The 12,030-nt window shown below is 34.0% G+C and overlaps 1 protein-coding gene across 1 annotated transcript; it reads right to left on the bottom strand.

Annotated features, from left to right (window-relative positions):
* Positions 976 to 8,039, bottom strand: LOC109720777 (trafficking protein particle complex subunit 6B). Its single transcript, XM_020248090.1, has 4 exons — positions 7,717 to 8,039; positions 2,922 to 3,039; positions 2,623 to 2,836; positions 976 to 1,285 (listed from the first exon to the last, which is right to left on the bottom strand). The coding sequence occupies exons 1-4, from the start codon at positions 7,866 to 7,868 to the stop codon at positions 1,257 to 1,259; spliced, it is 513 nt and encodes a 170-aa protein (XP_020103679.1). The 5' UTR covers positions 7,869 to 8,039; the 3' UTR covers positions 976 to 1,256.

Raw genomic sequence — 12,030 nt, 5'->3', positions numbered from 1 at the left:
CGAGCTGTGGCCTATGTAAATACATAGGCCACAGAAATATATGTTCTGGGCTAGTGTCGCAAACTAGGGCCTCAGTCCAACAAATCTATGCTATCTAGGAGTATGCTCGAACACAGGTTGGGCGTAATTTTGTTATCATCGGACTTGAGCCCAAGGGAGCCTTACTGTGTATAGTGGCGCTTATTGACCNTATATATATATATGCATGTTATAGTATATTATTATTTAAATAATATTAGAATATATATTTTGAATCCGTTTTTAGCGGATACAATAATAAAAATTTAATATCCAACACACATCCGCATTTAAAATATAGATTTGATATTTTAATGTCATATCTAATCTAATGACGGGACATATTCGGATTCGTATCCGAAAAAAATATAGATTTGATATTTTAATGTCATATCTAATCTAATGACGAGACATTGGTATCAACGATCAGCACCGTAAATATAATCAATGCTACATAAACTTTCTACAAACCAATTTTTATAATTTTACAATTGTATTTACCTTATTATTCTAAATGATCTCAAAACCAACAAATTTCAACCGCATGTATAAGATGCATTTGATAGCACTTGATCACTGGACAAACAATATCAAAAAATTATAAAATTTGGTAGTAAAAGAGTTCACAAGATGCAACTGATATTTAATGGTGCCGATTGTCGCCATCATAAAAAAAAAAAAAACGATGTGAAAAGTACCAAAAGATTGATAGTTCTAGAAGTATTCTAACTCAATTCCAGTATTTGAGCAAACAAAACTAAATGAATTGTTAACAAAATTTTCAAAAATAAAAAAGGGAGAATATTGTAACTATTTCTTCAAGAAGTAAACCACCCAACTCCATCCTAGTTCAACATTTGAAGTAAACCAAAAAAAAAAAAAAAAAAAAAAAAAAAAAAAAAAAAAAAAAAAAAAAAAAAAAAAAAAAAAAAACCAGGTACTCCATCACTCTACAAATGATAGATAATTGAAGACAAAACAATTAAAGTAGCATTCCTCTACTTACAATTTGTTTAGAGTACACAAGTTCACCACATAAAATACAATGTAAGATTACTAAACCAAAGAAAAAAAAAAGAAAAGTGAAAGAGACAATAGAGAAAAATGCAACTTAGAAGAAGCAACATAAGCATCTCATTTTGATACTCGACGCACCGCGAGCAACATAAATGAATCTTCAACACCTAAGTCCCTTTCATAGAAACATGCATTAGGCTTTTATGCGTACCACGAATGCATTAGGCTTTTATGCGTACCACGAAAGAACCTGCCGATGATTATCAAGTGATATGTTAATGTATATTCAGAAGCAGTAAACATTTTGAAAGAGAAAATTGAAAGAGTAGCAGGTGATTATGGTTCAGCATGTTGTCCATGAGATTATATCAAAGGCATATATAAGCTACTATTTAGTAGGGGTTCAACGAATTCTAGAATATAACACTACTTAGATTTATGCGACGACGAAAGGACTAAATAATCATCTCCAGAAACGTAAAACGGACGCAATCAACTGGTTATAACTACGGGCGAAAACGGTCAAATACAGTCGAATTTTCGACAAAACCATATTCACATCCATGTTTTTTTACGGATGCGAAGTTGGATGCAGATATGTGTTGCATGCTAAATTTTCACTACCACATATGCTAAAAACGAATTTGGATTCAGATATAACTTAGATTATATTCCGATATTATTCGGATAATAATAAATACTAATATGCATATATCAATATGAACTCAAATTAGCGAGAATTAGAGATACAATATAATTGAAGATTCGCGCTAGTGTTCAAACTTCATATACCTATATTTTATTTCAATAAAATTTAATAGTTAACAAACATAAATGCAAATATGCATGAAACTCATAATAAAATAAATGAAGAATGCAATAAAACACCATTTTATTTTTATACAATATATATTAGCATCCCTATTATCTCTTAAGGGTGAAAACGGTCGAATACGGTTGGATTTTTTTAAGAAACCATATTCGCATCCAAATTTTTTTTATTATTTTCATATGTGAATTCATATATGAATATGTGTCGAATGCTAAATTTTGACATCCATATTCATATTCTATCAAATCTGGTATCGGATTCAATCAGAGTTTATCCTAACCAACCCCTGATTATAACCGATAATGAAACATGATGCGGACACCCAATCTAATGTAAGGTCATGCTTTTATTAATTGACATAGTTGATTGCACAAAACATGATATGTCCGCACTTTTGTGTTCTCGTCGCCTTGGTATGACTAATTTATCATGTTATATAACTCCATATCTAACTATGTCAACATGGTTCCCAAACAAAGCCAAGTAAGATAAAATCAAAAGTTGATCATTTCATCACGGGTTTCACTCGTGTTAGAGTGTCGTGCTCAAAACCACCTGGCCTACTGATTGGAGCGTGTAGGAAAGCTTTCATAATAGTGCATGCCAAAGAATATTTAGTATCAGTAGCTTCTAGAACAAGTAGAAGCCCAAAACAAAGGAAAGAATAAGCACTCACAAGTTAAATTTTATTTCCTCTACTTCGCAAAATAGGGAACATCCTTGCTATCTATTACAGAAAGAAAAGCTGTACTCACAAGCAGGAAGATTCGATATGTCAGGAGACACGGCGCATGGAATTCCCAAGTTGGTCAAGGCCCCTCTAATGATTCCGCACGGGAAATAAAGATGCATGTTTGTGGCCTGCGCTGCATTGTTATCAGGTGTCGATTCATCTGTGCTCTCTGTCGATGGATCGATTGATATGCGAGTGAGCCAACGGAAACGATTATCTTGTAGCACAAAAGTCCCCTATAAGATTCATCAAATGGGGTTAACCTCATTTTTATCAAAAATATAAAACAAAATTTTGGATTGTGAATTTGTTCTGCATTACTCTGTGATTTGTCTTCAAGTTGTCTATCTGCTTCTTAAATAGCTCGGACCAAAAGTCCTTGCAGATGAACTTGATCGCCTCGAGATGATCACTAAAGCGAGGACGCTCCATTGTATACCTGAAAAACAAGAATATCAGTAGACATGATAATCATGATTTCAAAAGCATGATAGTTAACCCAAAAATCTGAACTCTAGATATATATTAGATGATAGTTTAAAATCAAATTCTTAATACAGCCAATACTCCAAACATCGGTGTAAGCACAAAGAAAGGACTACCAAAAATCGTGAACTTTCGAGCCTGATACATATCAGTACTAAGTTAAAATACTACTAAAGCTATTTTGACTGCAAACACTTAAAATTCCAAAATCGATGTTAGAGCGAAGACAGTGACATCAATGTCATTAAATAAGATTTGAAATGTGTGATATGTGTAGGACCAAAGGTCATAAATCCTGAAGCTCCTTTTACCATATAATGATTGAATATAAGTTGTAATTCTACTCTTGATCAACATGAAAATCTCTCAAGTTGTTCCTTCTTAGTACAGATTTATCTCCACAGGCCTTCTTAGTACAGATTTATCTCCACAGGCTCTTCCAAAAATTTTATAATTTCGTATCATGATCTGATGACTAAAGTATCTTGATCATTTCTCTGTATAAGTTTCTATTGCTGCACAATTTTCCATTCAAGCAACTCTACATGGTAGTGTTAAGAATATATTGCAATAACAGCCAAATTCCACCTTTTTTTTCTTTCTTTTTTTTTTTTAAACATAACTGGCTGCCTCTCATCGTTTGCTCTTTAAAACCATTTTTTACTTCCTCTCCAGAACCTACATCATCTACAATTTATGAGGATCCAAGTACTTTACACAACATTCGTTCCAAGATAAAAACCGCAATTTAGACAACATAATTCCCTACAAAATATGCATTAACTAACAAGTAACCCACAATGCACAAGAGTTTTCCAATAAATTCTAAGTCCATAAAATTTGATTAATATATGATACAGAAATATATTCAAAAGCAAATATTCTTATTTTATTTTTTATTAGTTTATTTAACATAATAACTATTCCTGGTTTCTTCAAGTTATATACATGTGCCAGAACAGAGTGCTCAATGCTTTACATTATCTTACATTGCATTTTAGTTAATTCTTTTGAACCAAATAGTAAATATATAATATTAGATATTAAACTTTTTATTGGCTATAATATAGAAAACCCCCTTATAAGTATCTGCTTTTGCACTTTACCCCCCCCCCCAACCCCCTTTAAAAATCTATATTTTGCCCCCTTAAAATTTACAGTTGTGGCACTTAACTCAGCACTGTTAAAATTTTTGTCATTATTTCATGCATACATTGTAAGGAACAACATAGTAATTACTGATATACTCATTTTACCCTTAAAAATGACAAAAAAAAAGAAGTAAATTAGTACATAGTGGGGAATCTCTTTTACAAAGTTAACTAATTTGAAATAAAATATAAAATTCTCATGCATTCCCACCATTTTTAAGAATATAAAAGGTATCTCAGTAAGTTTTGGCTGTACCATTCAATTAATGCACGGAATAATAACGAAATTGTAAGTGCTAAGTTAAGTGCTACAACTCTAAATTATAATGGGAGAAAGTTAGAGGTTTTCAAAAGACGGGAAGAAGTGGAAAAGCGGATATTTACAGAGGGTATTCTGTATTTTAGCCTTTTTTATTATACAAGTTAAATATGGAAAACCTACACCACTTATCGCCATCTAGTGCAACCTCAGAAAAGGGTTTGACAAGCATTAAGAACAGATTTCAAAGATTTACATGCATTGAGAGATGTCAAAACTTTGAGCAATTTCCATGTATTTATATACACCATACTAGATTAGATGTTGGGTCAATCAAACCATTTTTTTCATTCTGCCACATAATGCAAAGGTGGCATCGTGGATCCAAATAATATTTGGATCTTGAAGATAGACAAAATGTTGAGGCATGACCGACTAAAACAAATTAAATAACTATAGCAACAACACGAGAAATATTACAAAAGTAATAAAAGAAATGTGCGGTTTTGTAAATGAAAGATCCATTCTTATTCAAAGGACCTAGAGCATAGCACGAAATAGAGATCTTACTGGAAAGTCACTCATCTCAGATTTATGTGTTCTACATGTGTAAACTTCAAATGTTATGACTAGCATTTCAAGACACCATGAAAGAAGCACTTTTCCTTTTTCAAATTTTATCTTCTCAAATCAAGAAGTACAAATATAAAACGGCAATATACCCCTTATTATGTATTTGTGATCTATTTGCTCCGCTAATCATTATAATACATGGTTTATCTTATGCAAAGAAATTTATTTATTTATGATTTTCTTCGTTTATCTAGCTTAATTACTTCTATGGTTTCTATAAGTTATATACAAAGGTGGCATCAGGGTTTTTCAAATATCTATTGTTGTTGTGCGGCTTTAAACATGCAGATACATAGATTTTTCTTACATTGTAAACATAACAAGTCTAAAAAGCACCCTTAGAGATTACGTATGATGTACGCTTTTGTTAAAAAAGCAGTTTAGTTTCTTCTTTCTTATTGTCTAACATCGTTACATTGTGGATGTTTCATTTTACTGCCGAAATTTTTGAGAAAAGAACGAATCAAAACAGTCGTTTATAGTTTCTTGTAGATTTGGATAGTACACAATTTTGGTAGTTCTTTCTCAACAAGTCGAAATATAAAATTTGCAGTTGAAATTTAAGATGCAAATTAAGCATTAGAACTAATCACTTCCAATAGTGCCTTCTTAGAATTATAGCTGATGAGAATCTAATACCTAAGGATAATAAAATTTAAACAGATGGATTGAATGTAAACAAATCAAGCTTATTGACAATATCACCATACTAGTTTTGATCTCACGGGTTTCGACTCGAAGCAAAGACAAAATTAGAATGTCAACTCAAAGTAAATTACATGCAATGTTCCCATTAGGGACTAAGGTTGACATCTGCAGTTACACATGCATATGATTCTCTCCAACAGCTGACATTCAATATGTTGCAAACTCTAACGCATCCAACTAATCCTTGGAACTGGAAGTATCGACATTTATTATTTCGAGCCAAGCATAAACCCCAAATTTCTTTAGTATTCTCAAATTCACTTAAATCTATAAAATAACAACAATTGGATTAGCTAAGCTGCTGATGCAAATACGCAAATCTCAATGCAACAGTGCGAAATTTCTTACAGGTACATATGTTCTAGAGACATTTAACTAGCCACTTTTCGAAAGTTCGATAACTCAAACAACTTGATATTGAGTACAAAAAGGAACAAAAATATTCAGGACGGTGGTTCACATGTCCTGTATCAATCAAGGAACACACATGTATGCTACATGCGAACTGGTTACGATCTAAATAATCAACGTATCTTCTCGCTCTCGATGCCAAACTTTGATACAGATTTCAAATTTTAAAGTAGGCCGGCGCAGTTTTGGTTTTGGCAATCAGACATTTTAAGTAGATATGGATTTTGCGTGTTAAGACTCAGATCAAATTTAACTCACTCATATACTCACTAAACTTGTCAACACCACTAAATATTCCACATCAAACATTAAGGCCTTGTTCCGTATCGTTGCCATTTTTCCCTACTTAAACAGAATTTCTGCAAAATTAGTGTTTATTTCAGAACAAAAAATAAAGGGGATAATTGCCTATATACCCCTCAAAACTTTGGAAATATCTGATTTATCCCTACTTTTTATTTTCTTTCCAATATGCCCCTCATATGTTCCTCCGTTATTCCAAAATGTCCTTACAGTTACCACCCGTTAAGTTAAATTGGATTAAACGCGAATTAAATATCTATCAGAGTTTAAAAAAAAAAAAATCAAAATACCTCTTTTGCCCTTAACTTAAAGGCAAATAAAAAATGTTGGTGATGGTAAAAGGATATATTTGAAAAGACTAAAAATCAAAATACTTTTTGTGCCCCTAATTTACGAGCAAATAAAAAAAAAGTTGGTGACAGCAGAACAATATATTTGAAAGGATAAAATAGTAATTTTATAAAGATAGCAGTTGTTGCTAACAGTTCATTAACAGAATTTAACTCCAGGAGTATATTAAGGTAAGTCAGAAGTCGAAAATTTTCCAGGGATATATAAGCAATTGCCCCAAAAATAAAAGCCCCAAGTTTTTGGAGAAAACAGTTGTTTCACACTCTTTAACATGGTATCAGAGCAGCAACATATTGCGCCATGCTTGAAGTTGGCATCCACAACTGTAACGACCCGACCCGCTAGCAATAATAACTCGTTGGGCCCAAACCACCAACCGAAAATGCTTGAGCCCAGTTATTACTACTAACTAGCGTGTAGGCCTAGTATATTCTAATCAATGTGGGACTATTTAGGGCGTTACAACAACTATACAAAACTAGCCCTAAGATTTCCTTTTTCTTTTTCTTTTTCTTTTTTTCCATTCATTCTTTCAACACAACACAAAAAGGCAATTATTTCTAAACCCTAATCATCAAACAAGAATCTCCGATCTTCGCGCCGCGACAATCCCCCCAAACCTTAAAATCATGCTAATTCTGCACTGAATCGCACATCAAGCAGGAAGATCCATTTGCAGATCGAGACCGAGATCGAGATCGAGATCGAGATCGAGAGAAGTGAGATGGAGACTTACTCTCTGGTCCTCCGAGCTTGGTGACGGCGTCGACGAAGCGGTCATGGAGATCCGGCGTCCACCTCAGCCGCGNTTTACCGTTCGGAGAGCTGGTGGCCGACCTGGAAGCCGATGGCCTCGATGCGGCGGGCGGCGAGGTCGGGCTTGGCGGGGTAGAGCCGGCTGCTGTACGCCGACACCACCTCCATCATCAGCCCCTCCACGCAGCTCTCCGACACCTCCCGACCCATCCCCCTGTAATGATCTAGACTAGAAGAATAAGTAGTAGTAGTAGTAGTAGTAACAGAGGAGGTAAGTAAAAGTCTCCGGTGAAGTGGCGGAGCTAGGGCATCCTTGGCTCCCTGGAGGAGAAGAGGGAGGATCGAGGTCGGTGGGCGGAGGAAGAGAGCGGAGGAAGAGGAAATACCTCGATCGCGGGTAGAGGGCGATCCGATTCCGGGTCGGATGGAAAAGGCGAACCCATGAACCGCTGTCCGTTTACGAGCGGATCGGGCACCCCCAATTATCGGATCGGGTGGAATTGGCGAACCCAGTACCCGCCGGGTTGCAAATAGTGCAGAGAAGGGCGGAACCGACGCCCGCTTACCCGATAACTAGCATCCTGGACCGGGAAGGCCCATCGAGAGGCCCAAGTACCGCCGAAATTGCAGCCACCGGCCTATACTCCTATTTTCCACTTTTGCAATGTAACCCTCTTAGCAAGTTAATTTTACATTTCAGTATGCATTAGTAGATGCTATAATTATCAAGATGTAATGTAAACAGGGTATCAATGAAATGAATTAGTATTTTCTTTCTCCCCAATTATCCTTCTTCTTCTTCCCTAATCTTCTCCTTCCCCCTCTGATCTCTTCTCTATTCTCTTCTAAAACCCTACTCTATTCCTCCCAAATCACCGGGTCATTACACCCCCCTCCCCCTTCTTTCTCTCTCTCTCTCTCTGCCTTCTTTTTCCTTTGGGAAAACTTCAAATACCATCCTTATGATTTCGTATTTGCATTTAACCATTTTTAATTTTAGTACCATGTGATTTAAATTTGGCTAAATTACAAAAAACCCCCCTGTAATAACCCGCTTTTTCACTTTCCCCCCCTGACATTTAAAAACCTACACTTTGCCCCTTTGTAAAATGAAAAATGTTCACAGGTGGGTCACGGTGTGTAAAATGACCATTTTGCCTCTCGTCATTGTTGTCTTCTTCCTGAGCTTTCTCAGCCGCCCCTTCGATCCGCCGCTATTTCCACCTCAATCGGCCACGATTCCTCTCCAATTTCTTCTCCACCTGCTCCCCTTCTCCTCCTACACCGTCGCCGCCCATCGATTTCGGCGACAGTAGGGAGGATACTAAGATGGGTGTTGATGGAGAGGTAGGTAGGGACAACGAGGGCGAAGGCGAGGTGGCGGAGGAGGACGAAAGGGATGTGGGCGAGGGCGAAGCAGTGGAGGACGGCGAGGCGGCGAGGCGGCGAAGCGGCGAGCCGGAGGGAGCGAAGCATCAGAGAAGAGGCAGAGGGGTATTTTCGGTATAAAAAAATATTTTTTAACAGAACCCCTAACGGAACCCTAACGGTAGGGATGAAGTGCATATTTTTTATTTTATAAGGGGGCAAAGTGTAGGTTTTTAAATGTCAGGGTGGGAAAGTGAAAAAGCGGGTTATTACAGGAGGGTTTTCTGTAATTTAGCCTTTAAATTATATCAATTTAGAACCCAATGGTTTCATTTTTCTCCTTTGGATAAACTTCAAATATCATCCATGTAGTTTCGTACTTTCTCATTTTAGTACTGTATGGTTTAAAGTGTATTAATTTAGTACCCCATAGTTTCACTTTCCCCTTTTGGATAAACTTTAAATACCACCCATGTAGTTCCGCACTTTCTCACTTTATTACCCTATGATTTAAAGTGTATCAATTTAGTACCCCCATGGTTTCATTTTTCTTTTTTGGATAAACTTCAAATATCATCCCTATGATTTCGCACTTTCTCATTTTAGTACCATGTGGTTTAAAGTGTATTAATTTAGTACCCCATATTTCACTTTTCTCTTTTGGATAAACTTCAAATACCATCCCTGTAGTTTCGCACTTTCTCACTTTATTACCTTATGGTTTAAAGTGTATCAAGTTAGTGTCCTGTCGTTTCATTTTTATCTTTTCGTCAACTTCTCCATTAATATTTCGTTAAATTATATACAAAAAAACTTTAGATACTCCACCAAGGTTTATTGAATATTCACTTTAGTACCTTTTAGTTTTAATTTTGTCATTGATCTAACGAAAAAAATTAGTGGAATCATAATAAAAAGATAAAAATAAAAACACAGGACACTAAATTGATACACTTTAAACCACGGGTTACTAAAGTGAGAAAGTATGAAACCACACGGGTGGTATTTGAAATTTTTCCTTTTCTTTTGGTAAAACTTCAAATACCACCCTTGTGATTTCATATTTTTTTTTATTTTAGTACAATGTGATTTAAAGTGTATCAATTTAGTACCCTATAGTTTCATTCTTTTCTTTTCATTGTCCCCTCCATTAATTTTTTTTGTTAAATCAGTAATAAAATTAAAACTAAAAGGTATTAAAGTGAATATTCGATAAACCTAAATGGGGTATTTGAAGTTTTTTGTATATAATTTAACAAAATGTTAACGGAGAAGCTGACGAAAAGAAAAAAATGAAACCATATGGTACTAAATTGATACACTTAAAAATACAAAGTACTAAAGTAAGAAAATGTGAAACTACGAGGATGGTATTTGAAGTTTACCCTTTTCTTCTTTTTTTTTTTTTACTTTTTGAATCCTTTTCTGAGGGGAAATTGAAAGATCAGATTGCACGATGGACTTGTGCGAGAGATGTCTAAATCTAAGTCTTATTTTTAGAATCAATTTTATAATTTTAGATCGCAAAATTAGACATAGCTAAAATCTTCTTCTTGAAATCTAATTTTTATTTTAAGGCCAGTTTAGCCTGGATTATGAAGAAGTGATTTCTATATAATTGATTTTGATTGGGAGAAGTAATTTTGATTAAAAGCTTTAGATCGTTTGGCTGGGTTTAGATAAAAGTAATTTTTATGAAGTGATTTTGTAAAACTGTTTGTTAAAAAAAATTTGATGTTTGCATATAATAATATTTCCACTAAATTTTATTTTAAAATAATTAAAAATTAAAAATTTGTGTTCAACCGATAGAGACGATTTGATCATTTTGCTCCTCCATTTATGCCGTACTCTCCGAAAATATTTTTGAAATTTTAGGAGGACAAAAATGTAGATTTTTAAAAGTCAGAAAGAAAAAGTGAAAAAAAAAATATTTACAAAACAAAATTCTATAATTAGCCTTGAATTTATTGTAGTGTCTAATTAGAATTTTGTTATAATCAAACTGTGTAACTTAATTTAATTGGCTAAATATTAACAGATTATTGCTGTAGAAGTGATATAATATTTTAATTATTATCGCATTATCGATCACAGTACTCTCACAGTACTTCTATATCAACAATTTATTAATATTTAGTTAATTAAACTAGATTACGAAATTAAATTGTAGTAATTCAAAAAATTTGAGCCAAAAATTTTAATTAATTAAAATTGTTGAAGGAGAGAGGAGAGAAAGTGGGGAGGAGATCAAGAAGGAGCAGACTATGATGGAAGTTTGATTTTAAAATAAGAATCAAATTTTAGGAAGGAGATTTTAGCTGTTTCTGATTTTACGCTCTAAAATTATAAAATTTGATTCTAAAAAGAAGAATTAGATTTAGATAGAAAGGTTAACAAACGCTCTTTGACAAAAAAAAAAAATCACTTTTAGCCAAAAAAAACACTTTTCAGAAGTTAGGTCAAACTTCCACTCGAGTTGCAGAAGCAGGATCCTGATTTCTATACTGATGGAAACATCAATAGGCTTGCTTTTGTGACTCTCTCTCTCTCTCTCTCTCTCTCTCCCTCTCTCTCTCTCTTTTGTTTTGTGACACATTCTAAAATTTTGATATTGTTGAGTTTGGTGTTTATGAATACCTTTTGTGAAGCTGATAATTAAGTTTAATTAAAAGTATTTTAAAATAAATAAAAATAATCAAATATTAGAAAAATATTAATTTAAAAAAATAAGGAATTATTTGGTTCATTTATTTTAAACTATGAAATCAGAATAAAATTTATTAATTTCGATAGTTATTTTTTATTTTATACAATCGAATTTTAATTTTTATTTCACTTTAGACTGGGAATGATCCAATTCATTTTTAACTCAATTTGGCTTTAAATTCCGAATTAGCCTATTTCAGAAGTAAACCATTCAAAATTATCTCCTGCGAATATCTCTCCCTCATTTCCCTTCATTACTCTCCTCTCTCTTGAACAAAATTTTCTCTCAAAATTC

Source organism: Ananas comosus, linkage group 14, assembly GCF_001540865.1.
Source record: "Ananas comosus cultivar F153 linkage group 14, ASM154086v1, whole genome shotgun sequence".
NCBI classification, from domain to species: Eukaryota; Viridiplantae; Streptophyta; class Magnoliopsida; order Poales; family Bromeliaceae; genus Ananas; species Ananas comosus.
Note: the sequence above shows the minus strand (reverse complement) of the source record. Positions and strands in the feature narration are given on the sequence as shown.

What these genes read in the sequence shown, in the direction of transcription:
- LOC109720777 (XM_020248090.1), bottom strand. Translation starts at nt 7,868, where the DNA reads ATGGGTCGGGAGGTGTCGGAGAGCTGCGTGGAGGGGCTGATGATGGAG. An exon ending in ACTTGAAGACAAATCACAGA is followed by an intron (nt 2,837 to 2,921) that starts GTAATGCAGAAC and finishes TGAATCTTATAG; the next exon opens with GGGACTTTTGTGCTACAAGA. An exon ending in CATATCGAATCTTCCTGCTT is followed by an intron (nt 1,286 to 2,622) that starts GTGAGTACAGCT and finishes AATCATCGGCAG; the next exon opens with GTTCTTTCGTGGTACGCATA.